This window comes from Pezoporus wallicus, unplaced genomic scaffold, assembly GCF_028554395.1.
Source record: "Pezoporus wallicus isolate ANWC-B61680 ecotype Strahan unplaced genomic scaffold, APGP_CSIRO_Pwel_v1 contig_4485, whole genome shotgun sequence".
Lineage (NCBI taxonomy): Eukaryota > Metazoa > Chordata > Aves > Psittaciformes > Psittacidae > Pezoporus > Pezoporus wallicus.
This window is the reverse complement of record NW_026641983.1, coordinates 778,786-806,709: the sequence shown is the minus strand read 5'-3', so window position 1 is coordinate 806,709 and position 27,924 is coordinate 778,786. Positions and strand designations below refer to the sequence as shown.

The following is a 27,924-nucleotide window of genomic DNA, read 5'->3' as shown; positions in this document are numbered from 1 at the left end:
ACCAGCCAACCAAAAAAAAAAAAAATTACAATTTCCATAAAGCTCAGATATACATCAGACACCCTTTCAAGAATTGCATCAGGAGTGCCAGTACTGTCTTGACATTAATGAGCATGTGTCATCTGGAGTTAGCTGCATTATGATCACTACTACTGTACATGATGGTGTGTTAGCAGGAGGGGGAGCATCCATTACGAGGCAAGCTATCCAATAGCGCTATCCAGCGTGAGAGGAGACTTGATGACGCTTTCCTGTCTTTCCCTGTCAGAACTTCTTCCATGCTCTGATGTTTGCCAGAAGGGCATAGAGCACACTCTCCAGTTGCTACTACACAAACAGAATGGTGAAAGCCATCACGACACAGCTGACAGCCACGTATGGGCTCTTCCGTTCACCTGAAAGAAAAAATACCAAACCAAACCAAAACTTGGGCATGACCAAGCGTATCTAGGCAGCTCCTAGCCCAACACACTAATTAATCCCATTGCAACTGCAAATTAATATTCAACATTTCGAGCTGGAAGAAATGCTATTACAACTACAGATGTGTAACTGTAGAACATGCATGGGGGTGGAAAAACTAAGATGTAGGACAGGATATATTTCATTTTAAAGACAGACTGGGAGGTGTTTGCTGTAAGCAAAGGTTGACACTAGGACTTCTATCTTACTACAAACCATTTTTTCTGAGATGCCATTTCCAGAATATATTAAAAAGAAAAAAAACAATATATTGCTGCTGTTTCTTAGTGACAGAGTAAGAAGGCAGGCACTGGAAACCTGATCAAGACATCAAACCTTTCACTGGCTCTCTTCTCAATTCTGGCTAAAGGCTATAGCTGCTCAAAAGCTGTTGTGTCTTAGCTGAGGTGTACCTCAATGCTCTCTGGCCACAACAGCTGCTATATGCAGTGTGCATCCCTGTCCTGGGTTCAGCAGTAGCAGTCATGTTTCTCCTTTGGGATAGCTGGTGCAGTGCTGTGTTTTGACTTCCAGCCTGGGAACAGTGTTGGTGAAGCCGATGTTTTCAGTTGTTGCTAAGTGATGTTTACCCTGACCAAGGACTTTGTGAGGCTCATGCTCTGCCAGGGAGGAGGGGAAGCTGTGAGGAAGCAGAGATGGGGCGCCTGACCCGGGCTAGGCAGGGAGGTATTCCATACCACAGCACGTCATGCCCAGAGTGGGGGGTAACTGGGAGTTACCCGAAAGGACACAGGCTTCTGGGTGGGACTCGTTTCTTGGCCGGTGGTATTGTATTCTCTTCCCTTGTTATTTTCTCTTATCATTGTTGTCGTTGGTAGTAGCGGTGGTGCTTTGTGTTGTACATTGGTTGCTGGACTGTTCTTGTCTCAACCTGTAGGAGTTGCACCCTTTCGATCCTCCTCCCCGTTCCTCCAGGAGCAGGGAAGGGGAGAGCCCCGGGGGGGTGGGGGGCTTGATTGCTGTCAGCCGGGCACCACTCACTGAGAGTGAGTGAACAAGTTGCCTGACTGGGTTTAAACCACGACAATCCCCTATGCATGGTATCATACAGGAGCCAGCTAACTGTCTGGGGAGCTCACAGCTGCACAGACATGGCCAGATGCCTGTCTTATTTCTCTGCTAGAGAGACATAACATTGCCAGCATGTGGTCCAGAGATTTTCAGATTAATGATAAAAACGGTCAACAGATTCCATAAGTTGCGCAGACACCTCTATTTTCTGACTCTTTCAAATGAGTGTCACAGTTTCCAGGGGCAGAATGGATGAAAGTTAAATTTACTCCATTAATAGACTTGTATTTGGTGGCAAAGGCACTCAGGAAATGTATATTCCAACCCATTTGGTCCAGAACAAAAAGGCTACAAAGTTCTCTTGTTCTGCAAATAAACTACGAAAAACAAAAAAAATCTTAGGTAGGCAACTCAAACACAATTAAGGGGAATATTAGTATTGTTAATCAGACTGCTGCCTATTTACATCGGCAGTTCCTTTATTTAATTATCCAGGTGTTTTTACTCTCCTACTTTATGCTTTTATATATCCCTAGAAGTGTTCAAGGCCAGGCTGGGCAGGGCTTGAAGCACTCTGATCTAGTGTCTAGTGGAAGGTGTCCTGCCTGTGGCAGGGGGTTGCAACTGGAGGAGCTTTAAGGTCCCTTCAACCCAAACCAGGCTGGGATTCTATGATACTTAAGCATTACTCTTCTTTAAACCACTGACTTCTCTCTGGAGAGCAAAATCCCCTGCACTGGTACTTCCAGTCTACAAAACAAGAATGTCCTCAACATAAGAAGGACATGGAGCTGTTGGAACAAGGCCAGAGGAGGCCATGAGGATGATGAGGGGGCTGGAACAGCCCGTATGAAGACAGGCTGAGAAAGTTGGGGCTGTTCAGCCTGGAGAAGGCTGCGTGGAGATCTCATAGCAGTCTTCCAGTATCTGAAGGGGGCCTACAAGGATGCTGGGGAGTGACTCTTCATTAGGGACTGTAGTGACAGGACAAGGGGTAATGGGTTTAAACCGGGGAAGTTCAGGTTAGATATAAGAAATTCTTCCCTGTGAGGGTGGTGTGGCAGTGGAATGGGTTACCCAAGGAAGTGGTAAATGTACCACATCTGGCAGTGTTCAATACCAGGTTGGATGGGACCTTGGGTGACACGGTCTATTGTAAGGTGTCCCTGCCTGCGGCAAGGGGTTTGAACTAGCTGATTTTAAGGTCCTTTCCAACCCAAACTGTTCTATCATTCTATGAAAACTGTTAGGAGGTGTCAATACAGCAATGACTCTTTAAATGAAGAAGATTCCTGGGTTTATGTGTTCAGAAGCATCAAGACAGCTGGACCTGTTTATTAAAAAAAAAACAAATTTCCATTTCCTTTTGCTGTGCAAGGTCTTTTGTCCTACTACAAAACAGCTTTTCTGAGATACAGTTTTCAGAGAAAAATTGAAGAAAAAAAACCTGCCAAGGATTACCAGCAGGACCTTCAAATACAGGAGGAACTAACTTTCCACAGCAAAAGAAAATACCTGTAGAGACACCTTCCATACGCAGAAGTGCCTGCTGCAGCAACAAGATACTGTCATGATCTAGCATATATTTAATTAAACTTCAAATAACTGAATGAATTAATGTCTACAGTTTCACATCTGTTTAAAATAAATTTTTGAGGAAGTCCACCTCCTATAGTTTAGAGTATTACAATTTTCATACGGGTTATACTTTTCTGCTCTTAATTTTCTTAAAAGAGAAACCACCATGTGGCAGGATTAAACATCATTTTGCACAACTCTGTATATACGTAACCGCTTGTTGGTTATTCAAATCTTATGCACATGTGAAAAGGTTGTTTAAACATACTGGGCAAGTTAAAGAAAGTCAGTAAGCATTTTCATTTCTTAAAGCATGCACTTTCTCCATGCATTTGTGATTAACACAAATAAAATGATGGGAATCACCTTCAAAGCCCATTTCCCATGCTGAGAATATGGTACTGCTAAGAATGGAAATATACAGAACAAACATTAAGATACTACATTCTCCTCTAGTTAAATTGGACCACTCTGATATAAGTTGAAAAGAAATTAGTATTTTACATGAAGAAAAAAGGATGCAGTTCAGTATGGGGAACAAGAATGCATGCATTACCTTGGGTGCAGCAAATGTAAACTTGTTAATGTTACTACATGATGGGAAAACAAGACTGTTCCATAAGAACTGCAGTTCTTAACTTTATCAAGTTGACAGGGGCCTCATTAAACCTCTTTTGCACTCCTTTAAATAGTTTTTAAAACAGTTTGCTGTGCATAGCTAATGGGAAAAAAATATGCTTCCATATTAACTAACTAAAAAAGGTAAGCTAAGACGTTCAATCTCAGACAAACCTGAATGCAGATGAATTTTTACCTTTTTCTTTTTTCCTGCTATAGCTCAAAATTCATTTCTGACAGCTGCCAACTTGCCAGTATCTTTTAATTACAATACCAAAATTGGTTCTGCTATGTCTATTATCTAAATAGCACAATATTTGCAATCATTTTAACAACAGGTCTTCACAAAACCCTGGTTCTTGTGTTAGTGCTTTCTGACATACTGAAAAATGTATGTCATGTCTCCTTCAAAGCCTGATAATGCACAAGAGGGAACGATACATTTTTTCTTTAGGTTCAGTGACAAGCAGGAAGATCTACAATTACAAGTTCAATGTTCCTGCTCTGCACTAACAACACTATTTGAAGAATATAGTTTTGATGATGGATATGTCAATTTTAAAAAAATCTTGGATCTACCTTAATGCTAAGAACAAACTTCTGTTGCATATTCCCATTTCCTTCTCAAAATAAATTCAGAATGATTAAACATAAATGAGTATTATGGGAAAGTGTCTAAAATCAGAGTTGATCAGCCTGCCCATAGATGCTACTTGACACCAACAGCTTTGTGTAATTCAAAAGTGCACAGAAGGAAACTAAAGAAAGGAGGGAAAAAAGATATTTGTGATTAAACAGAACCTTACTGCATCATGAATTTCATGTTTGTTTATTACTACAAGGTAAGTAGCTGGCTTTTGCCAGCAATCCTTTAGAATTTCAAACAGGCAACAGTTTATAAGGAATCATTGATTCCTTTGTTTGTTAATAAGAAGTATGTCAATGGTTATTTTGTGTAGTAAAACATGCAAAAGATTTTTGCAATAACACCACATCTATGAATTGATATTTGAAAATGTGGGCTTCCATGATGCTACGTAAGACAGTCATACCCTGCCTCCCCCCACCTTCACCATATTTCATGGAGGAAAAACCTTCATTTTTTAAGGTGATATATGATATGGCTTTCCTTGCTACAAGGAAACACTACCCTAATGAATAACGCATACTCTAGAAAAAGAATTAAAGATTTCAAAGAAAAAGAATTACCAATCCTGGCGCATTTCCAGAATATTCCCAATAGTCTGTGAAGATAAAATAAATTAATTAGTCTCTTGGTTTAATAAAATAACTTAAGTCAACTGGTTTTCCTTCTTCTACGCTAAACCAATCCAAATTAACAGTAGTTTATCAACTTGACACTCTTCTTGACATCAGAAAACACCAGACAACTGCACAGAGGTGTACAGGCTAGGAACCAAAAAAGTGAGAAAGCTCTTGCTAAGCCTAGTAAGGCATTTTGCATGCAAGAAAACAAAGATGCTCTTAGTCAGTGTGTGTTCCAAATCTAAAGATTTAATCAAAATTTTATATACTACATTAAAGTAACCCAGACAGAAATTTATACAAAGAAAAAACACAGAATAAAAAAAATACTGCCGTAGGAAATATTGCAGATGGGAAACTTTTTATGTTAAGACTCTGAAGCAAGTTTTCTTGCAGGTGTAAGAGATGATAAACCTGAGTATTTTTAATGCTTTGTAGTGCCTCTTTTGTATTTTCCTCAGCAATAGTAGATAAAAATGCCTTTTATAGCAGAGTATACTCATAGGTGTAATCTGATGTAAAACACTTGTGTTGAAATAAATAGCAAAACAATTACTCAGATTCGGTTTTATTCTCCTATGAAGGTTTATCTTGTCATGTCTCTAATGCTAATTGCACAGAACATTAATTCTCACAAGTGAAGTAACACACGACAAAAACAGGATTCAACTATTCAGAACGCATCCAAAAGGATGTACAAACATAGAATCATAGAATAGTTAGGATTGGAAAAGGCCTTAAAATTATCTAGTTCCAACCCCCCTGCCATTGGCAGGGACACCTCACACTAAACCATGTCACCCAAGGCTCTGTCCAATCTGGCCGTGAACACCACCAGGGATGGAGCATTCACAACTTCCTTGGGCAACCCATTCCACTGCCTCACCACCCTCACAGTAAAGAACTTCTTCCTTATATCAAATCTAAATTTCCTCTGTTTAAGTTTGAACCCGTTACCCCTTGTCCTATCACTACAGTCCCTAATGAAGAGTCTCTCTCCAGCATCCCTATAGGCCCCCTTCAGATACTGGAAGGCTGCTATCAGCCCACCTCACAAGTGTGTCAAAGTCCCTCTGGATGGCATTCCGTCCCTCCAGTGTATCAACTGAACCGCACAGCTTGGTATCATCAGCAAACTTGCTGAGGGTGCACTTATGTCCCAGATTTATAATTTCTCTGTGAACTAAAATAATTTCATATTGACAGTTCAAGAGGAACATGACTGAAGACTGCTTTATGATATGAGGAAGAGGGGAAGAATATTGAAGCATCCCCAACTAGAAGCCAGCTTTTATCCTTACAAATGATGGTCAAAACTCTGTTGAAAGCGTGTCTACAGGAAGGTTTCCTTCATAGTATGACTGCATAGTATGGAATGCAGTAAAAACATCTGGATTCAACTATAGTGTCTATTTGTAGATTTATGGACTAAAAAAAAAACCTAATTATTTTTCCTCCTTCTCCTGATACGTGTATCGGCAGTAACTTCAGTCTATGTTATTTGTGGGGTTCTATCTACTACCTGCTGTGATGGCAGTTCTCCAAGTGCCTTCCCACAGTGCTCTGAACCCATCCACAATGCTTTCATTCTCTGTCTTCTCCATTTCTTGGTCTCTGAAAATTGCCTATTTTTTTATCTCCATAAATGCAGACAGGTAGTTTTGAGCCAATTGCTCATAGTACTTCAGCAGTCAATGTATCCTGTGCTGTTTTGTTGGGGTTTAATAATTTCTGTACTACTTCATATTTTAGGGCCCCTTTTATGATCTTTGTTTACTTCAGCATCCCTTTGTCTTTCCATTTAACAGCCTCCCCTTTATTTCTGAAACAAAAGTCTGGTGTTGGCAGGTGAGAACCAAGTGTTCCAAGAGACAGCAAGTGATTCAGGTTTTTGAAGTCAAAGTGAAATGCACTGTGAACAGCATTCCAGCATTTTCGGTTTTTAGAACGCAGGCCCTTTCATTTGTGCTTTAGATTGTTTTGCTCAAGACAAAAGTATTTCTGTATAGTCAAAGCTATTTTTTTTCTGCTTTTATATAGCTCCACAAGTAGAAGTAATAACCCCTACATGTAGGCGATTATACTGTTCCTGTCTAAGAGGTCATACAGTAAAGTAACCTGAAGATATATATGCACTTTCTGAAGATGCATGCAAGTAAAAAGGCATTCACCTGTAAATGTTTTAATCTTACAGAGCAAAACACACAGCCCTGTTAATACTGTATGGATGGCACATAAAACTCTTGAAACTGTTGTTACTCTCTGTAAAATTAACATTTGCAGATTACTGCTGCAAAGTCAACACAAAAACTGCCACAGTCCAGCATCTCATGTTGCCATCTCTCAAAAACCTGCCCAGGAGCTCAAAGAAATAAAACATCACTATCCTTTTCTTACACATATTTGTAGAATCTTATCTGGGAAAAAGCATATTAACTCCTTCAGGCAGGCTATAAACATGCTAATTTTGCCTAACAATCTCAGCAAGGGTATTTTTTGCCTTCTCAAGGTTTTCTTGATCGTGTGTAATGATGTGAGGTTATAGCTGAAGTAATGTACATTGTTCTTAGAATCATAGAATCGTTAGGGTTGGAAAGGACCTTAAGATCACCTAATTCCAAACCCCTGCCATGGGCAGGGACACCTTACGCTAAATCATATCACCCAAGGCCTCATCCAGCCTGGCCTTGAACCCTGCCAGGGATGGAGCATTCACAACCTCCCTGGGCAACCTATTCCAGTGCCTCACCACCCTAACAGGAAAGAATTTCCTTCTTATATCCAACCTAAACTTCCCCTGTTTAAGTTTTGACCTGTTACCCCTTGTCCTGTCACCACAGTCTCTAATGAAGAGTCGCTCTCCAGCATCCCTATAGGCCCCCTTCAGATACTGGAAGGCTGCTATGAGGTCTCCACGCAGCCTTCTCTTCTTCAGGCTGAACAGCCCCAACTTTCTCAGTCTGTCTTCATATGGGAGGTGCTCCAGTCCCCTGACCATCCTCGTGGCCCTCCTCTGGACTTGTTCCAACAGTTCCATGTCCTTTTTATGTTGAGGACACCAGAACTGCACACAATACACCAAGTGAGGTCTCACAAGAGCAGAGCAGAGGGGCAGGATCACCTCCTTCAACCTGCCGGTCACAATCCTTTTAATGCAGTCCAGGATATGGTTGGCTTTCTGGGCTGCAAGTGCACACACTGCCTGCTCATGTTCATTTTCTCATCAACCAACACCCCCAAGTCCTTCTCCGCAGGGCTGCTCTGAATCTCTTCTCTGCCCAACCTGTAGCTGTGCCTGGGATTGCTCCGACCCAGGTGTAGGACCTTGCACTTGGCATGGTTAAACTTCATGAGGCTGGCATCAGCCCACCTCACAAGCGTGTCGACGTCCCTCTGGATGGCATTCCTTCCCTCCAGGGTATCAACCAAACCACACAGCTTGGTGTTATCAGCAAACTTGCTGAGGGCACACTCAATCCCACTGTCCATATCACCAACTAAGATGTTGAACAAGACCGGTCCCAACACCGATCCCTGAGGGACACCACTCGTTACTGGTCTCCAGCTGGACACTGAGCCATTGACCACAACTCTTTGTGTGCAGCCGTCCGGCCAGCTCTTTATCCATTGAGTGGGTCCATCCATCAAATTGATGTCTCTCCAATTTAGAGACAAGGATGTCCTGTGGGACAGTGTCGAACGCTTTACACAAGTCCAGGTAGATGACATCAGCTGCTCTACCCCTGTCCATCAGTTCCATAGCCCCATCATAGAAGGCCACCAAATTGGTCAGGCAGGATTTCCCCTTAGTGAAGCCATTCTGGCTGTCACCAAGCACCTTGTTGTTTTTCATGTGCCTTAGCATGCCTTCCAGGAGAATGTGCTCCAAGATTTTGCCAGGCACAGAGGTGAGACTGACTGGTCTGTAATTCCCCGGGTCATCCATTTTCCCCTTCTTGAAAATGGGGGTTATATTTCCCTTTTTCCAGTCATCGGGAACTTCACCCGACTGCCATGATTTCTCAAATACGATGTCCAGCGGCTTCGCAACTTCATTCGCCAGCTCCTTCAGGACCCGTGGATGGATCTCATCAGGACCCATGGACTTGTGCATGTTCAGGTTCTTAAGATGGTCTCGAACCAGTTCCTCTCCTACAGTGGGCGCAGGGTCTTCATTCTCACAGTCCCTGCGTCTGCCTTCCAGGACTTGGGTGATGTGGTCAGAGCCTTTGCCAGTGAAGACAGAGGCAAAGAAGTCATTCAGAACCTCAGCCTTCTCCAAATTCTGTGTAGCCAGCTCTCTCGAGACCTTCCTGAGGGGGCCTACATTCTCCCTAGTCTGTTTTTTATTTGCTACGTACCTGTAGAATCCCTTCCTGTTATCTTTAACACCTCTAGCTAAGTTTAATTCTAACCGGGCCTTAGCTTTCCTAACCTGGTCCCTAGCTTCTCGGTAGAAGAAGAGCATCCCTCTACTCTTCCCATGCCACCTGTCCTTGCCTCCACTTATTATAAGCCTCTTTTTTCATTTGAATTTTCCTCAGGAGCTCCTTATCCATCCAAGGAGGTCTGCTGGCCCTCCTGCTGCACTTCCTTCTGGTTGGGATGCAACACTCCGGAGCTTGTAGCAGGTAATCCTTGAATACCAACCAACATTCTTGGGCCCCTCTGCCCTCTAGGGCTGTATCCCATGGAACCTTCCTAAGCAGGTTCCTGAAGAGGCCAAAGTCTGCTCTTTTGAAGTCCAGGGCAGTGAGCTTGCTGCACACTCTTCTCACTGTCCTGAGGATCTCAAATTCGAGCATCTCGTGATCGCTGCATCCAAGGCTGCCCTGGAGCGTCACATTTCCAACGAGCCCTTCCCTGTTGGTGGGCACAAGGTCAAGCATGGCACCTCTCCTTGTCGGCTCCTCTATTACTTGCAGAAGGAAGTTGTCTTCTACACAATAGAGAAACCTCCTGGATTGCTTGTGCTGGGCCGTACCATCCTTCCAACAGATGTCAGAGTGGTTGAAGTCACCCATGAGAACAAGAGCCTGCAAGCGTGAGGCTTTTCCTATCTGTCTATGGAGTGCTTCATCTGCATATTCTCCTTGATCAGGCAGCCTGTAACAGATCCCCACAGTAATGTCTCCCATAGCTATGTTCCCTTTAACCCTGACCCACAAACTCTCTGTTGACTGCTCACCTGTCCCCAGAAAAAGTTCCATACTCTCCAGCCTATCTTTAACATAAAGGGCAACTTCCCCTCCCCGCCTGCCAGACCTGTCTTTTCTAAAGAGCCTGTAACCTTCCATTCCAACACTCCAGTCATAAGAGCCATCCCACCATGTTTCTGTGATTCCCATTATATCATACCCCGTAGACGTGCACACATCTCTAATTCCTCTTGTTTGTTCCCCATGATCCGGGCATTTGTATAGAGGCATCTGAGCCGAGCTCCACATGAAGCTGGCTCATTGGCTGGAGCGGCTGGGATATCTCTACATTGCTCCAGGCATTTATTATAGGTTCTGGCAACTGACTGGGAGTGTTGGGATGGAATGATGCCCCACTCCCCCAGCACATCTAGTTTAAAGCCTCCTTGACCAGTCTGGCAAGCCTCCTACCAAAACTGCTCTTTCCCTTCTTTATCAGAGCAGCTCCACCAGCCCCCACTAGACCTGGCCTACAAACTTGGGCCCCGTGTTCAAGACACCCAAACCCCTGACTATGACACCACCCTTTTAACCATTTATTAACCTGGCTAATCCTCCTAGCTTTTTTTAGGTCCTCCCCTGTACCCTGGAGAATTGATGAAAAGACCACCTGAGCTCCAGAGCCCCTAACCACCTCCCCCAGGGCTCTGTAGTCCTTCTTTATGTTCCCCAGACTACTACTATCTATATCTGTAGCACCCACATGTATCACCAGGAGTGGGTAATAGTCCGTGGGACTTACTAGAGCAGGCAGCCTCTCTGCCACATCCCTGATCCGTGCTCCTGGTAGGCAACACACCTCCCTTGGGACTGGGTCTGGCCGGCAGACGAGTGCTTCTGTCTCTTTCAGTGTAGAGTCCCCTACTACTACGACCCGCCACTTTTTCCTAGCAGCACCAGTAGAGATCTTCTTTAGCAGTACATCAGCCGGCTGTTTCCGGCTCGAGTGCGTTTCCTCATTAGCCCCCTGCAGGATAGCAAAGCGGTTCTGCGTGGGGACAGGGGACTTAGGGGGAAGCCCCTTGCTTTTGGTTGTCCTTTTCCTTCTTTTTTTTTTTTTTTTTGTCACTAATTCCCAGCTTCCCAGGTTAACGGCCTCCTTCTTTCCTTCATGAGGTAGAGGTGAAGCTTGAGGCCCCTGCACAGTTTGGGCGTGGAGTAAGCATCCCTGCTTCCTCTCAGCTTCCCTGACATCTCGCAGTCTATTAAGAGCATCCCGCAGCTCAGTCACCTGCTGCAGGAGGACCTCCACCAGGGAGCACCGAGTGCAGCCCTGCCCATTGTGCACCATTCCCTCACAAGGCCAGTACAGACACTCTCTACACCCCGAGCTCTGCCCTGCAGCCTCCCCTCTCATCAGCTCTGTCTGGGTGCCTATGCTGGCCACCGCCGGGGCAGCCAGAGCAGAGCTCCCGGACTGGGCCCTGATCATACGACGAGTGCTCACCATCCCGCTCGCCTGCCCGCGCAAACTGTCCTCGACCCGCTCTGTTCGCCTCACTCCCTGGGGCAGGTTTTTAACCAGTCAGGGCTGGTGCCGCTGCTTCCGGCTGCACCCCGTGTGAGTCAGCTGCTCGCTCTCGTCAGCTGAGCTGCCGGCTCCTGGGCAGGTCCTGTCGAGGACTTGAGGCTCCCTTGGTGGCTCTTGTCGCTCTGAGTTGAGGCTCCTGGACACTGATCTGCCCCCCGCTCCGGTGTTGAAGGCGCCCTCTCTCGAGCTACTCACCTCAGCAATTCATAGCCCTGGAAAAACTGCTTGTTGGCAAAAATATGGATTTTCCTTTCTGATGTGCAAAACAGAATATGGCTTTCATCATCTATCCTCATTGCAGTTAACAATTTATGGTCTTAAAGTCATTACTGGTTTGAGGACTGACAAGCCTTCCAACAGATGACAACAGCACCTTTTTAAGAAGCTTGTGCTGCTATTGGAACAGCTCAGTACATCTGTTTATCTACATAGTTTGCTGCTGAGCAAAAGTAAATTGAAATCTGGGCCTCCTAAACAGCTATAATCACAGCCTCTGGATGATCAGGGGAACTTGCATTGGAAGAAGAGCCTGTACAGGCCTTTTGCTCCCCTGGACTTTCATATTACTGCTAATCTCAGGTCCAACACATGCATCTTTCAAGTCAAAACCTGTTTTGTTTAATCATTTATTACAGAAATGATGCTGACTTGAATGAATCTGCTCCAAAATAATTTCTCTTGAAGCACCTACTCAAAGTAATTACACTCTTCCTTATTCTCTTCATCATCATGTTCATCTTCATCCTCGGTATTATGCAGGTTAAACATGTCAATCTGGCTTGAATACCTGCTGTTTTCTGGGAGCCATAAGTCAAATGTGTATGAGCTGCTGCATATTCCTGGCTTTCACTTTCTAAAGTACTGATGGTGAGAGTGGTGTTGGTTTTTGGAGAACAAAAAATACAAAGGAATGAAACCCAGTAAGACGAGAAAGGTTTAGTGGGGCTTTAGACTTTAGCTGCTAGACTGGGAATGCTGAAAAACGCAGCTGCCATGTGTTCACCAGGACAACCCCATTGCCACTACAGTAGGGTACGTGAGAGGCACCCCACTGCAATGCTCATGGGAAGTCAAAGGAAATCTCTGCTGCATTTAAGCTAACACATCTTTCTGCTTAGCATGGAGACAAGAAACTATGTTGTGGTACACATTTCCCTCTAGTTAGCATGAAACAGCCAATCTCAACTTGTTTTCCCAACCTTAAATGATATTGCTCAGGACAAAGCACACAGAAACACTCAGATGTGTCAGGGAAAATGAAGGTCTAAAATTCTGTTGCCTTGGAAACAGAAAAGACAGGAAAAGACACATTTTGGTAGAAGTCAACAGGATGAAATACTGTATTATGCGGATGGGTGACATCACTTTGCAACACAGTTTTCCCAACCAACAGAAACATGTTTCTTTACTTACTATCAACAGATTTAAATCTTCACCAAAGTTACCACTCAGTCAGAAATCAACATCTCTTTTGTCACTTGAATATTTTATCACTACTTTTTTATAATTTGGAATAGGAATAATGAGGTAAGATCATCTCTGGGGTAAAATGACATATTACTAGAATGTGTTTTATCCAGTATGTCTAGACATTTCAATTTGAGCATGGAATATGTTAGTGAAGAGGGACAGGGTTTAAGAACTTATTATGAGCTCCATGTAAACATCTTACCATCCAGGAAACAAATTTCATTGCTTCCAGGCCAACGTTCTATTCTCCAGTACAAAGTACTCTACAAGCTATATATAAAAACCAAAATAGTATGTCCAACATCTCTACAAATACAAACCTACAGATCAAATGCCCAACTCCTCCACTGTGTCAGCACCCTTTGAAAACATACTATGAAGAGAGTTCTATTGTATTCCAGACAGATTTGCCTCGAGAATAAACAGAGTAGCTCCAGATTAAAGGAAACACTCCTTGCCAAGAACAGCCCTAAAATTTTAATCGGTAAAATAAATATTCTTACTTCTTTACTGTGTATACCTCATTGACTACTGTGTTATCTTCCACTAGCAGACATTCAAATTCCCCTTGTCTCCCTCCACCCCACACAGTCCTTCATGAAGTCATCCTTTCTTTCCATCTTTTATCAAAAGAAATCTCTCATGTCAGTGACAACATCACAGCCTCATATGAAAGGACACAAGCATTTTCACGTTAGAACTCGAAACTGAAAAAAAAACCTTAGCACACTTTAAGTATCTTACACTGTTGAAAGAAAATCCATATGATAAAACAGCAACTCCAGAGGCTAATTACAACAAAGGTTTTCAGGAGACAAACAGTGAAGGTTTTTTGGCGAGGAGTCTACTTAAGACTTGACACTTTTTCTGAAAATTAGATGCAGAAGTGGCAGAAAAAGGGGAAAAAAAAACAAACCAAAACCAGACCAACACATTTTCTTTTACAGCAAATTATCTAATGGAAAAAGTAGACAAGTAAAACACCCAGTGCCCAAAAGCCTGCCTGATTTTTTCCACCTAGAACATCACCAGCTAGAATTATTCCTATTTCTGTAAATACTATCTCCTTTGTGTTATCCTTGGGTGACAGTATTACTGAAATGCTAAGCATGGCCATAGTGGTTTCAAGGTCAAAATTGCCCAATTGTTACTTTCAACTCACACGATTTAATTGACAGCTCTGCATATTGCTCATTGCACCCAACATACAGTCATATTCATTTTTAGCACAAAGAAAATTGGTAAACCAGAATTAAGGGTATTAACAGCATTAAGTGAGGCACAGATCTGGCTCTGTGGCTGTCCCCATTTCCCACCGCCCTACAAAATGTGCTGTTGAACAGGGTAGAGAACTGTTTTGCAGCAGTGTTGGCTCTGCAACAAGAAGCATATTCTGGGAGAATGGGAACACAAATAAGAAAAACACTGGTCACTTAGGAACACGCGTTTAGGAGTAAAAGCAAGACCTGAAGTTAGTGTGACCAAAGGACAAAAAAAAAAAAAAAAAAAAAAAATGTTAGCTTGCAAAAACTCTTCTAGAAATTCCTTCACCTTGGTGAATACAAACCAATGACTTAAAAAGACCACACAAGCATAGTGTCACTTCCTTTAAAAAATACTTAATTTTTTAGTTACAGATTATTGCTAAAGATGTGTTTCAAACTTGTACCTCCAAAATAACTATCTTGAAAGCAAACAAAAATCCAGCTTCTGCTTTTAGTATTTTTTTACCCACCCTAAGAATAAAAAATAAATCATTACAGCAATAGCCACATGTAAGAAAATGTTTCCTTTATGCCACTCTTTTCTGTATTTTCAATAAGCATCTAATGAGAAAGTTGGAAATCCAAAAAATAACTAATAAAGCAGTATTAGCTGGCTTTTTTAATAGTTAATAAATTCTTACCATAAAATTGCAACTAAGTGCTTGCAAATACTTTGTTGCATTCTATTGTAAGTTACAAAATGAAGATCATTATTGTTAAAAACGAGACATTTTTCAAAATAAGATTTGTATTATCGCACACCATTAAGAGGATACTAAAACACTGCAGTTAAAACCAGCTTGTCTATTCGTAAAACGAAGAGATTACATACCCGGTTTTATTTTTGTCCAGTAAGCTGGGAGCCAAGGATCTGATATAGGCACATGTGCATATAAGCAGCAAGATGACTGTCAGTAGACTCTGAAAGTTGAAGATGGCAGACTACAGAAGAAAATTAGAAAAAAGAAAAATTACATCCTTGCAGTACAAAACTTCTGTTGCTGCATAAGATGGAGAAAACAGGTGATCCCTTAGACAATGCTCATCAAAACCAAAAGTGAAACCTACAGTGCCAGTGAGCCAGAAATTCCATTAGCAGCAAGCTGCACACAATGGCAGTTTCCTTTCCACAAATGGTAGCTTCTCCTTCTCAATCCATCCCAAGAAGGGTAAAGAAACATTAGGCAAATGTAAAGGTAAAAAAACCTTACAGTTTGGCTCCTAGGCACCTGTTCCAAAGCCAGTTTGTGGAAACCCATTAGCAGCAGGCTAAGAGTAACTGAAAACATACGTTCCCACTTGGACAGGAACACAAGTAACTGCAGTTTGCATGAATGTAACATGGTGGTGGTGGTGAAAGTGGAGGTGAAGAGTAACTGGCAGCTAAACAAGTGACAGCCCAGACAGAAAGTAACAATAAATATACAAAAGGATTGTTAATAAACTGCTTTATGAAAACTCCACCAAAAATTCATCAGATTTGTAGAAATATGTACCATTAAGCTCAACTGAACTACAAAAAGATAACATAAATCTTATTTTTAAATCATCTTTTAACATTTTTACTGTAAATACATTTTTAGAAGTGCTAATGATATGGAAAATGATGGACAAATGGACGAATTGCCTTAGGAAGTTCTGTTGTCTGATAGCAAAACTAATCTGCCAGTAAAAAGACACAATTCTTTAGAAAGGACTGTTACTATATCTGGCTATTTGGTAAAATTTAAAGTATCAGTAATCTGCAGTAAGTACATCCCACAAACATTTATTTGTTGCTTTGTTTTGTTTTTTTTATCTGAAGTCTAAGTCTTGTGTGGCCAACCCATTATTTAATATTAACTTATAAGCAACTATCATTGCTGATGTGAAGCAATGTTTTCCAGAAGTATAAACATTATGGGGGTGAAAGAAGATACTCATATAAGGACTGCTGAAGTTTCACAACCAAGTACAAAATCTGGAAGAAAGATGGCTGATGCTGATTTCCATCAACATGATTGCCACGTCACCATTCCAATAAAATATGCACTAGCAACAGTTTTTTCTTCCGTAAGGTTAACCAAAACTTTTAGTAGAAATATTTACCTACTAGTCCACATGATTCTACTAATTACTCCCAAATCTGAGACCTAGATTCTTCTTACAATGTGAAAATAATCCAGCTACACGAAGCTGCAGTTTTATTGTTGCGGGGGTTTTTTTTGTGGGTTTTTTTTTTTTTTTGTGGATTTTTCTTTTTTAAACTTAGCATGTCTCAAATGACATTTTGGTCAACTTAACAGCACCAGGTAGTATATGAGGCAATTGCTTACTTCAAAGAGCCTTATCTTCTCTTTGCTCATCTACCCTGATTTGCAAATCCTATTTAGTCTAAACTCCAAAAGAAACGGCAAAGCAAATACCTTAAATTCACTCTTTATTCCGGAGTTCTGACGATGTGTCTAAATGTCTCATTTTTTTGTAATGCTAAACCCAGAAGGCCAAATAGTAGTACTTAATTAAGTGTGAATATTTAGCACTCATGAAGGGGCATTAGAGTTTCCTTCTTCAAGCAGATCTCAGTGGGATTTAAGAGCATACCATAGCTCCCATTTCCAGAGCCTAAGGCACATCTCTGATGATATATGTGCACTTTCTTCCTCTATCACTAAATGCTAATGTTTTGATACACAATTTTTTCTAAATAGTTAAGAGGAAAATCACATTTCAGTTCACGCTTGCATTAACAGGAAATTAAAAGATAAAACCTAGAAGCTCTAGTAGAAACAAAGCCATTGAAACATCCATGAGCTTTCTGAATATGAGATATAAAGCCTTGTAACAAAAAAAAAAAACACAACAAAACCAAAACAAACAAACAAACCCCAAACCACAAAATCTTAGCTTACACAGAAGTCTCCATGAATCACATGAAGCAATACCAGTACACACATAGAACTGCCAACGTGAACACACGCATTAGGCAGGGCTAGATACACAAATTAATTTAAATGTCTAGGTCAACAAGCAAAATTCCCAAGCCCATCCCCTCATTTCTCATGCCCTTGGTATGACCATAGCCTGAGAGACAAAGGCACAGAATGAAAATGTGATTGTAAGGATGCAGTGAGAAGGTAGGCAGGGGAAAAAGTTGAAGAGTAAATGGGAACTACATGCAGCTGACACCCAGCAAGGTGTCTGTGATGAGTGAGAACATGGAGAGGGGGTATTACAGAAGTGAGGTGGTGATCCAACACTCAAAGCCAGCCCTCACGTCCTCAGAGGAAGGCTACCTGCTTTCCTCCCAAGCCACAGCCCTTGCTAAACCATGTTCAGTTTAGCTTTTTAGCTTTAGTTTTTCAGCTTAGATAGCAATGTCATCATTTATGTTCTACCATGTTGTAAATAGTGGGCATATCATTCTTAAAGGACAACACACTCCCAACATTATCAGTATAATCTTGCCTTTATACTAGGCACAAACTTTTGCCAACTTCAGAAGCTAGGGAACTCTCAATTCCCGCGCAGAGACAACCCTTACAACCTACAAGTGGCTGCGTGTCCTGGCTCCTGTGGGTCTAGGAACTTGATGGGGCTGGCTGGATCCAGGAGTGGCTGCCTCTCAGCAAAGCCAGATACCCCCTATCAACTGATTAATTTGATCAGTCCTCTGGGAGAGACAGCTGCTCTCAACATCTCATCACAGTGCAGCGCCTGCCAGAGCTTGGTTCCCATGAATTCCTGCAAGCTTTCTCCTGCAGCTGCTTCCCAAGGAGGCTGCTGGTATTGGGTACTTCAACACACGAAAATGGCAGGACACGCTTGCTTCCCCTTAAGCAGGGACTGTAAATGTATATTCATGAAATGTGCTATTAGTCAACCAATACGGGCAGTACATAATTGCTCTTTGTTGGGCTCTTCATGTGTTTCTCCAGATATGCAGCGTAGGGCATCTCTGTAATTACAAAAGCCATTCCACTGAAACATGCTATGAATTACACATTTACCTACTTAGCCACTTTAAAAGGACAGACATGCATATTTTAAAATTTCACTACAATTTTAAACTGAAAAAGAAAACTTATTTCTGCAGAAAATGGCTTCACATTTCACATTTGAAGTAAATCTTACGGCCCAGCTGAATTTATACAAAAGGGCGATTTATATCCAGCTGCTTTAACCGATGCAATTAAGAGCTGCTGTAAGAGTCATACATGACTCGGAATCCTTTAAAAAAATACTGCATTCACATACCAAGCTGTTTGGAAAATATAATATGGGTGGGTTGCACTTCATTTGGTTAAAATGGATTCTTCTTATCCAAAAGTAATTAACTGTAATTTTTCAAACATTTTGACTGGCTTAATGTAGGTCTTGTGAACCTCTTCTGCACATGGAACAACTGATGCTACCTTTTAGACTGCATCCAAAGGCTGCTGAAAAGCCAACCAACTTCCCAAGGCTCAGACTCCAAATCCAGAAAAGAATCAGTGCTGGTACTTTAATCTTGTTTTACAGTGCAAGCTGTGGCATTAATTATGTATACAGACATTTTCTACATCTGCATTTGGCACATTTCTGACATCGTGGAAACACAGCAGTAGTTACACTCTGTGTTACTTAAGTAATTACACTGTTGTCATCCCCCCATCTCCTGTGTGCTATCTCCAGGTACTTTTTGAGTGCTATACATCACCTGCAGCACTAATGACGTATTGTATTCAGCAGAACTTGCAAGAGCAAGCTTTTTCGTAAGTCTTTAGAAATTTTAAACCACAGATTTTAGCTTTCAGACCTACATGCCCAAAGGCTCTTTAAAATAATTTCCCAAATTAGACGCTAAAAAAACACCTCAAAATTTCCCTGATCATACTGTATCTTAATAATTCCATATAATACATTGCAGAAACAAAGGATGAATACTCCTGAAAGTTTTCTTTTGTTCAGATTATCAGTGGTGGCATGTATTAGAAATACTCATGTGAATATATGGCAGGTAGAAGACAAAATGTCACAATTAGAGACATTTGAATGTATTTCCATCTGAGCCCACATCTGAACAGCGTAGCTGACATCACAGAGGATGCTGGGGCAAACCAGAGAGTTACAAGGAAAGAAACTGTCTCCAGTTGCCTCTGGAAGATACAACCAGCTCCTTTTTCTGGAGTGAGGAGAGAGGGAAGAAGGAGCTTGTGGATGAGTAAGAATAAATCTATGGAATAGTACATGGTAACAAAAGTTTAATATATAAAAGCATGAACTAAATTTCAGTACACTTCAATAAAGTGTTGATTTAGAGCAAAAAAATTCCTGTGTGGCTTAGAAAGGAAATCCTGATGAGCCGTAACATTTGCAGAGCGCTGTCAACCTGATTACATACAATGTTGTCTTCTGCAATTTAGTTTGGATTAAATTTGGGGAGAAGAAAAAAAACAAAAGACACTGCTCAGAGTTCTGGCTATCCACAACTCTTGTACTTTAGCAGTACTGAATTCAATGTGCTTAAAGGAAAGTCATGCTCATATGATCACCTAAATTTTCAGTGATCACTGGTAGATCACACTTCTCAGCAGACATAGCCATAATAGATAAAATAATCCTAAACTTTTCTACAGTGAAAATATCACGCATAGCAACTCTGTACTCTATTCATTTCATCACTCTTACATTCTCAGATTCAGGTATGGCTTTTCCCCATGTTTCTGCAGACAGCAGCACAGAATTCTTAACCACTTGTTGCTGCAACCCTTGGATAGCACTGTAATAAGTTACAACGTAACTTCTGATGCAACTCTATGCCTCAGGCAAGGTAAGGCTGAATATCCCCTTGCCTCACACATGTTCCTTTAAAATAAGCCACATGATACCACAGTTCTAAAGGGAAAAAAAAAAAACAAAACCAATCACCCCATGCAGAACATAAACCCTGTGCTGAGTCCCCCTGGGTTGGTAGAAAGCCTAAAACAAAAGCTCTCCCAATTTATCTCAACAAACCTAACACTGAAGCCAAAGCTTAATCTTCCCTAGACTTTCAGTATTTACAAAATGATTATCTAATTGTGGTGTGACCATGATTTCATCTGTGTGTGCTATGAAAAGAGAGGCTATTGCAGTGCCAGCAAGTTGTTAAACTTTGCTCTAGGTTACTATTAAAATAATCAATTTATGTGGGCAAACACAGTTAAACTACTGGAATATTCTAAAGAAATAATCGCATTTGTGTAAGATGCTGCAAGAACGTACAGTCTTTCTAGAACAGGTTTTTTTTGTTGGTTTTCTCTTTCCTCCTCAATGTTATAAAATTGATGATTGTGTTCTCTGGAACCAATGAGACAAATGCTGATATTCAATCACTTAGCTGCCTTTCTAACATTAAATCATTACCAAGAGCTTACACTGTAGTTACACTGTGGTTACGCAAGTGCTGATAAAAATGTAAAAGCCTACATTAACACAGTAACGTCAGCTTCAAATCCTAGCACAGAGAAGTGAAATCAATCTATGACATTTTAACAAAATCCTTACAAATGTGAAAAAAAAATGCTCATTATCTAAGGTTTCTATTTGGTACTGCAATTCATATTTCCCCAGTTTAAAACTAATGTTTAGTATAATAATGAAAACAGTAACAGGAAATAAACCATGCAGGACTATTCCTAACCTGCAGGTCAAAGCAACTGCTAAAAAGTAATTAAAACATGCATATAATCATATTATTTTCCAACCTATTCTGAAATAATTTGTTTTCCTACTGCTGCCAAATGTAATCTGATAAAAATGAATGAAAATAAGCATTTGTAAAAGAGGGATGCTAATTAGAACTGTAAGAAAAATACAAAACTTAAAAATCAGTTAAGTTTAAAGTGATTACTCCAAAACTATACTGAAGAACTAAGCAAGAGGTCTTCAGAAAAAATGGTTTGTTCTTAGTAAGTATCCAAATGTGAGTTAGTAGTTACTAACTGCTCCAACACTAACAGCATTTTTTACTTTACATTTACTGAACACTTACCCTAGCATTTAGTTCATAAGGTATTTAAGTGCAATTAACACAAATTCACACTTCTGCCTAAAATATTCAAAGTTCTAAAATATGTATTTTTGAATTCATAAAATACAGGCTAAGGCTTGATTACAGTAATAGGGAATCTTTCCCTAGACATTTATTGAAGAAGTATGTTATCAATTTAAATGGCAAGTACAGCACATAGGAACTAACACCTATGCTTTTCAGTCAACTGAAGTCCAATACATCTGTTTAAAACAGAACAAATCTATTTAAACAAGTAGAAAATAAATTAACAGATGGAAACAGTTGTCCCTTCCTACAAAAGCTTCGTTTTTTCACTGCAACTCAAGTCCACAGACCAACACTGAAATGACACCTCAAGTGATGATGTTGAAATTCCATGCTTACTTGAATTCCTTCTTTTTTGCCCCCCCCAGTAGTTAAGCAACAGATTCAAAATGGAATTTTTGGTGTAAGCAGCTGGCAGATGCAGTATTTCAGCAAAAAATCTTATATGAAAAAACAAAGTGAAAGTTACAATATTAAGCTTTTTTTTTTTTAAACAGGGTTATGTATACAGAGGTGTATGTCTGTATAATTACTCAACACAGATTTATGTTAGAAATGGCAGTAAAAGCTTAACATATTGTTTGCTCCACACATTCTCTGCAGACTCTATAGTTTACAGTTTTACTGAGATTTTTTTCCTCTGTTCCCTTCTACCATTAGATAACAGGAATAAACTCTATAAGCCTCTTTTTAAGATGCTGAAGCTTCTCCAGAGTAACAGGGAACCTAACAAGGTTCTGCAGGTATAAATAGAGCAGGTGATACTCAGCCATTGCTACAGAACTCTCTACAATTACTTAAGATCTTGATTTGTAGCTCTTTTGACTCTCCTGCTCTAAAAATCTTGACACTAGAGATTTCTAGAGTGTAGTCAAACAGAATGATAAAAAATATCCATGTAAAGAAAAAGACATTCCCACAAGTAAGCAAGTTCTGGCTTCTCTTTCTGCTCACCGAAGTAAGCCTAATTATAAACTCTTACCATTCCTGTGTTTTTGGTAACTGAGCAGTATTGTTTCTGTTGTATCAGCTAACTCTCCCTTCTGCAACACCAGCACATTTTGAACTGCACAACATCCTTACTCTAACAAAAGCAGCATGCAAAAAGCTTATGTTTGTAAAACAGACTTCGAAGAAAGTCAAAGATCTCAAAAATGAAGACACTGTAATATTTCTGCTTTGTTGTGTTGCATACTTTTGACACCTGCAATACAGCTAACATTTTATCTGCCAGTGCTTGATGAATTTAGGAAAATAATGTTATGGTGAAAGTTTTACTGTCATACCAAAGTCACAAGCAAAACTCAAAAACTAGCCAGAGATTGGCTCCATAGCACAAGAAGAAAAATAATACTGAATCTCTTACTTCCACAGAAGGCCTGTGCAACTCAAAGCTGAACTGCGTTCCTAAACATCTTTACAGAAAGCCTAAGAAGTTGCTCCATGCACTAGAGGGATAGTATGATCTTTCTGTTCTAAAGGCTACACAAAAAGCTAGTATTTAAGAATTTAAAAAAACAAAACACAACTTATATATAGCATTTCTATACATTTTTGTTCTTTTTCAGTAATAGAACCACGTCTTTAAAACATGAAAAATAAATACTACTTTGTAAGGAAAAAACATATTTTGTTAGCCAAGAAACACTGAAAAGCTCTGCTAAGTCTCTGATGTCCCATGGCAGTGGGCAGGCACCGCTGTAGGTCCCTTGTTTGGAAGAGTTCAGGTGCATCATTTCGATCCTTAGCATCTCTAAAACAGGTACCATTTTTAGATGCCAGCTGTTTCCACCTTCTTTCTGTGGTCATTAAATTGAAAATGAAAACTTTTGGTGAGTCTTAACACCAAGTTCTGTGCACCAGCAGAAAAACATTTCAACACTATAGCTGTTAGCTTGTGGCAGGGGGTTGGAACTGGATGAGCTTTAAGGTCCCTTCCAACCCAAACCAGGCTGTGATTCTTCTATTACCATGGATGTGCATGGTGTCTAATGCTGTAGCCAACCGAAATATTGTGACATTGATGACTTTATGGTAACTTCCTTTTTTTTTGTTCAACTTAAAGAGTTTGGATCATGAGTGGAAAATCTGCAGTGTATAATCTTAATTTTAAATGGCTTACAGAAAAAAAATGATCCACACGTCTCATGTTATTACTGAATAAAATGAAGATGCTTAATAGTAGACAGAATGTCAAAGATGTTTAGCAACAACTGTTCAGCACTCAGCAAAGAAATGGTTTCTCACAGCAGTGTCATTCCTGGCCTGTTCAGGTACGTGGTAAAATTTGTAAAAGCAGACTCACTGCATCCTACTCTTCCCAAATTAGATCAAGAGATGCATCTTACAACAGCAGAAGAAATAGTTTCCTTTTCTATAATGGCAGAAGCGAAATATTGATGCCATATTCTCATATCTTCTTGTAAACTGACACAGAAATATCTATACTGAACACTTCAGGTAGTAACTCACAACATGCCCACTCCACAGTAGCATTACTATTTACAGGTGTAGTTATAGATGGTGTAAGATTTACTATGCACTTTATTAGTGTCATTGTCCCTGCCTAGCCACACTGCATCTTGCATTTCTCCTCTCCTCTCTCCTTTTCAGTTCTCTGAGAAACTTGTCATTCTGATGTGAGGAAAGGTACATGGAAAGCAAGCCTTCTTGCTTCTTCCTCAATTAGCAGTGTTTGTTCCTACTGCTAGGGGCATGCCAGAGCTGCAAGTACTGACTGCAGGGATGCGAGTCAGTTGTTGCACACCTGGCGGCAAAGGAGGTCCTAGCATCTTCTTACATTACAGATTTGGTGTAAAACTCTCAGATCTCCAGCAAAATCAAATTAGTTGGGTAGAAAAGGATTTATCAGATGAAAAATGTGTTACTTCAGCTGTAACTGCCTGAAATTCTTACTGCTTCTTATTTAAAAAAATACAACGCCTCATGGTGTTATAACACTAACATGTAAAAAGTTGTCCATTGTTATTCCAAAACATATTCACAACACCAAGACACCTTAAGACTGTAAGACAAACTAGGAGATGTTTTCAACCCTATCTACCTTTAGGCCACGATAAAAGCAAAGGTATTGGCAAATTTGAATCAGGATCGATTCCTCTTTGTAACACTGAATACGCCAAACATAAAACTTCGTACTTGATTCCTGAGAGCATTTTTGCACAACAGTGTCTCAGATTCTGGTATGTTTATATCCAAGGGCTTGGTTTGGATCAATATTTACTAATGAATGTTTTTACAATTGGTTATATGAGCAATTCCCCTTCCTTCTATAAACACCATTCTAAGACAGCAACAAAGATTGTAGCAGAAATGTTTGCCCTCATGGAAAGTGCCCAAATTATTTTTTCAGCAGTAATGCGGGGCTTGAGGTCAGACCTAACCAGAGGGTGAACGGAAAGCAGACATCTTTGTGAAGTCCTCTGCAATTCTTGATTCTCCATCACCAAATTGCAATTGCAGACACAAAATGTATCCACTAAGCCACTTTTTGCATGTGTACTCATGTTTAGCTGAAACTGTACCTTTTTGCTACGAGGGAAAGTGACACTTTGGCATGTGAGAGGCTCATTATCAATTTTAATATTACTTTAGGCTTCCTCCCTTTTTCCTACCCACCACGGGCATGTGGCAATTTTCTCAACCCCACCAGGGAAAGTTTCGTTTCCAGATACAAAACTGCAGAAGTTGACACATTATTTCTGAAGGTCAGTAAACAATACATACACTTCTAAATAAATTAAGCAGCTGTGTCATTATACTGAATCCCTTCTTTTTCCAGTAACTTTTTTATCCATTGAGCAGCTTCTAAGTGCTTTCAAAGTTGGTATAAGTTAAAATAGTGTATTTTTTTTCCTACTCACTCGCAGCAAACAGGAGAAAAACAAACACAAGTTGTGCTTTCTGTTCAGCAGCAGCTGGCCGTTCACCCAGGACAAATCAGGACTTGCTTAGTAAGAACATAATAAGGAAGCCTGGGAGACAATGGGATAGAAAGTTCCAAGGGATAAAGTCCTTTGGAAATTCTGCTTCAAAAATTACTCTGTTCACAGTGCTAATGGCCACAGTTTGCAGCTCATTTTCTTTGGAGAAAGAGAATGAACTGGAGTTGTATCTCTGCTCTCTCCCATCTGCTGATACACAGACAGCAGCTGCTTCCTATCTCACAGCCAAGTGTGAGCTCAAAAGAAAAGTGTCATTAATTACAGCTCATGACTGATAATCTTACGAAACATTTTTTTTTAGAAACAGCCACGGCACCAAGGTAGATTCCTGGAAAATCCAAAGTCCTGAATATTCTGTGGTGACTATTGTTTTCCCTGAGGAAATTCAAACACAAGACTGAGGAATCTTACTCTAACCTATGCTGACATAAAATCACAGGAAAAATCTCACTGAAAGATTCTATCTTATCTCTGGTTCCTCTAAGCATACTGAGTAGCCTCCAACAAGCAAGATGGACAGCTAAAAAAATTCCTGGAAGATCTTGTACACATGCAATCTTTTTGTTAGGTATAAATATTATATTTAAGTTCTAAACTAGCAACGCAATTGTCTCGTCTGCTGATCATCAAGGTTATCTTGCCTTTTTTTTACAATCTCAAATCATTTTAAGTACTACAGAAAATAGCAAGGTGATGCTCTACTTCTGTGCAATCTACCTTTTCAAGGCACTGATTAGAGGTGAGGTATTCACTTCCCTTCTACCTCACTTGCTCTCTGTATATTTAGATCTCCTGAGATAATTTATGCCTCTTAGCATAAAAACCCTTTGTTCACTGCTTGAAGCCACAGATTAGAACAGGTTTATCTAAAAGATATGCCAAGGAATGCTCAGGTGAGCAACTTCCAGCAATTTCCTGCTGGTGACAAGATCTGGAGCCTAAGAACTTTTTTTTGAACTAAACCATCAGAAAATCCAAGAGATACCGATCTTTTAATAAATACATGGGAAGTACAAAAACACTGTGGAAGCTGCAAAGTGTAAATCACTGGTGATGGACAACCTGTCAAGGCCAGGTTGGACAGGGGCTTGATGAACCTTGTCTACTGGAAGGTGTCCCTGCCTGTAGCAGATGGTATCAGACTAGGAGATATTGAAGAGTCCCTTCCAATCCACACTAGTCTGTGATTCTAAGAAAAATTATGAAAATACTCAAAACAATTCTGTGTTGAAGTGAAGGTTATGTACCTTTACTTGTACAGGGAAAACGGTTTTCATTTTTTCCTTTTACCTGTTCGTTTTTCCTTCTAATTTTAAAATCATGTATCTGCACTGCTTTATATACAGATCTTTGTCTCAGCTGCCAAAGATTATTTCACAGCACAGCTTTAACTCTAACCCAAATGCAAACAGAATCACAAACTCACAGCCTGGTTTGGGAAGGAACCTTAAAAGCTCATCCAGTTTCAATTCCCTGCCACAGGCAGGGACACCTTCCACTAAACCAGGTTGCTCCAAGCCTCATCCAATCTGGCCTTGAGCACTGCCAGGGATGGGGCAGCCACAGCTTCTCTGGGCAACCTGTGCCAGGGCCTCACCAGCCTCAAAGGGAAGAACTTCTGCCTAAGAGCTCATCTTAATCTCCCCTCTGTCAGATTAAAGCCGTTCCACCTTTTCCTGTCATATAAAGAATATAGATAAGTTGTTTACACTCTTTATACACAGAATGTAAACAACCCAAAAAACAAACAATCCAAAACCCAACCCCCAAAAACTAGAAATCACAGAAAACATTAATGGCAATGCTAATAAACCTCTACATCATTTCTATGCACGACGTAACACTTTCCATTAGAAGACGGACCTAGGCCCCTGGCACTACTCCTGCAAAAGAAGAACAGCAGTCAGTGCCAAGATTCAGCTTACTGCTCTGGAAGCAAGATGCCCATCGACATATGCATTAAATCAGAATGGAAGAACAGAAACACCACCCTGGGAGGCGCGCTGCAGGTCGGAGTGGGGACTGCTGCGCCACCGAGCACCCAGGCCAGGCAGGAAAGCAAAGGGTCGCAGACGTGCCCGGGTTGACATACTGCTAGGCCAATTGCTAAGCCAGGCTTTACGGTGTAACTGGGACAGCTGCGATCCCGCCGGCTCGCTGCCCCAGGGCGGGGTGAGGCCTCGGCCTTGAAAAGGCTCAAAGACCCGACCCAGCCAGGCCACGCCCAGCCAAAACAAGATGTGCGGGGCCTGCGGGGCGGCAGCACGCCCACGGGCTATCGCTCGGCTGGCAGGGTCGTCAGGAAGGGGCCGGGAAGCGGCCCGGTCCCGCAGTGCCTCAGAGCGGCGGAGCCACCGCCAGCCCGCCCGCGCCCCGCACTTACCATGGCGACCCGCTCTCGGCCACATCACACTTCCGGCAGGCTAGGCCGGGCCGGGCGGAAGCGCCCCTTCAGGGGCACGAGGTGGGCCAGTAGCGG

General features: G+C 41.1%; 1 protein-coding gene across 1 annotated transcript; it reads right to left on the bottom strand.

The window, feature by feature from the left end:
* On the bottom strand, positions 1-27,924 carry TMEM167A (transmembrane protein 167A). The gene is made up of 4 exons (XM_057426407.1): positions 27,829-27,924; positions 15,253-15,362; positions 4,900-4,934; positions 1-395 (listed from the first exon to the last, which is right to left on the bottom strand). The coding sequence occupies exons 1-4, from the start codon at positions 27,829-27,831 to the stop codon at positions 328-330; spliced, it is 216 nt and encodes a 71-aa protein (XP_057282390.1). The 5' UTR covers positions 27,832-27,924; the 3' UTR covers positions 1-327.

Coding starts and splice junctions, on each gene's coding strand:
- TMEM167A (XM_057426407.1), bottom strand. Junction 4,935..15,252: donor CTGGACAAAAATAAAACCGG/GTATGTAATCTC, acceptor TTATCTTCACAG/ACTATTGGGAATATTCTGGA. Junction 396..4,899: donor CTGGAAATGCGCCAGGATTG/GTAATTCTTTTT, acceptor TTTTTCTTTCAG/GTGAACGGAAGAGCCCATAC.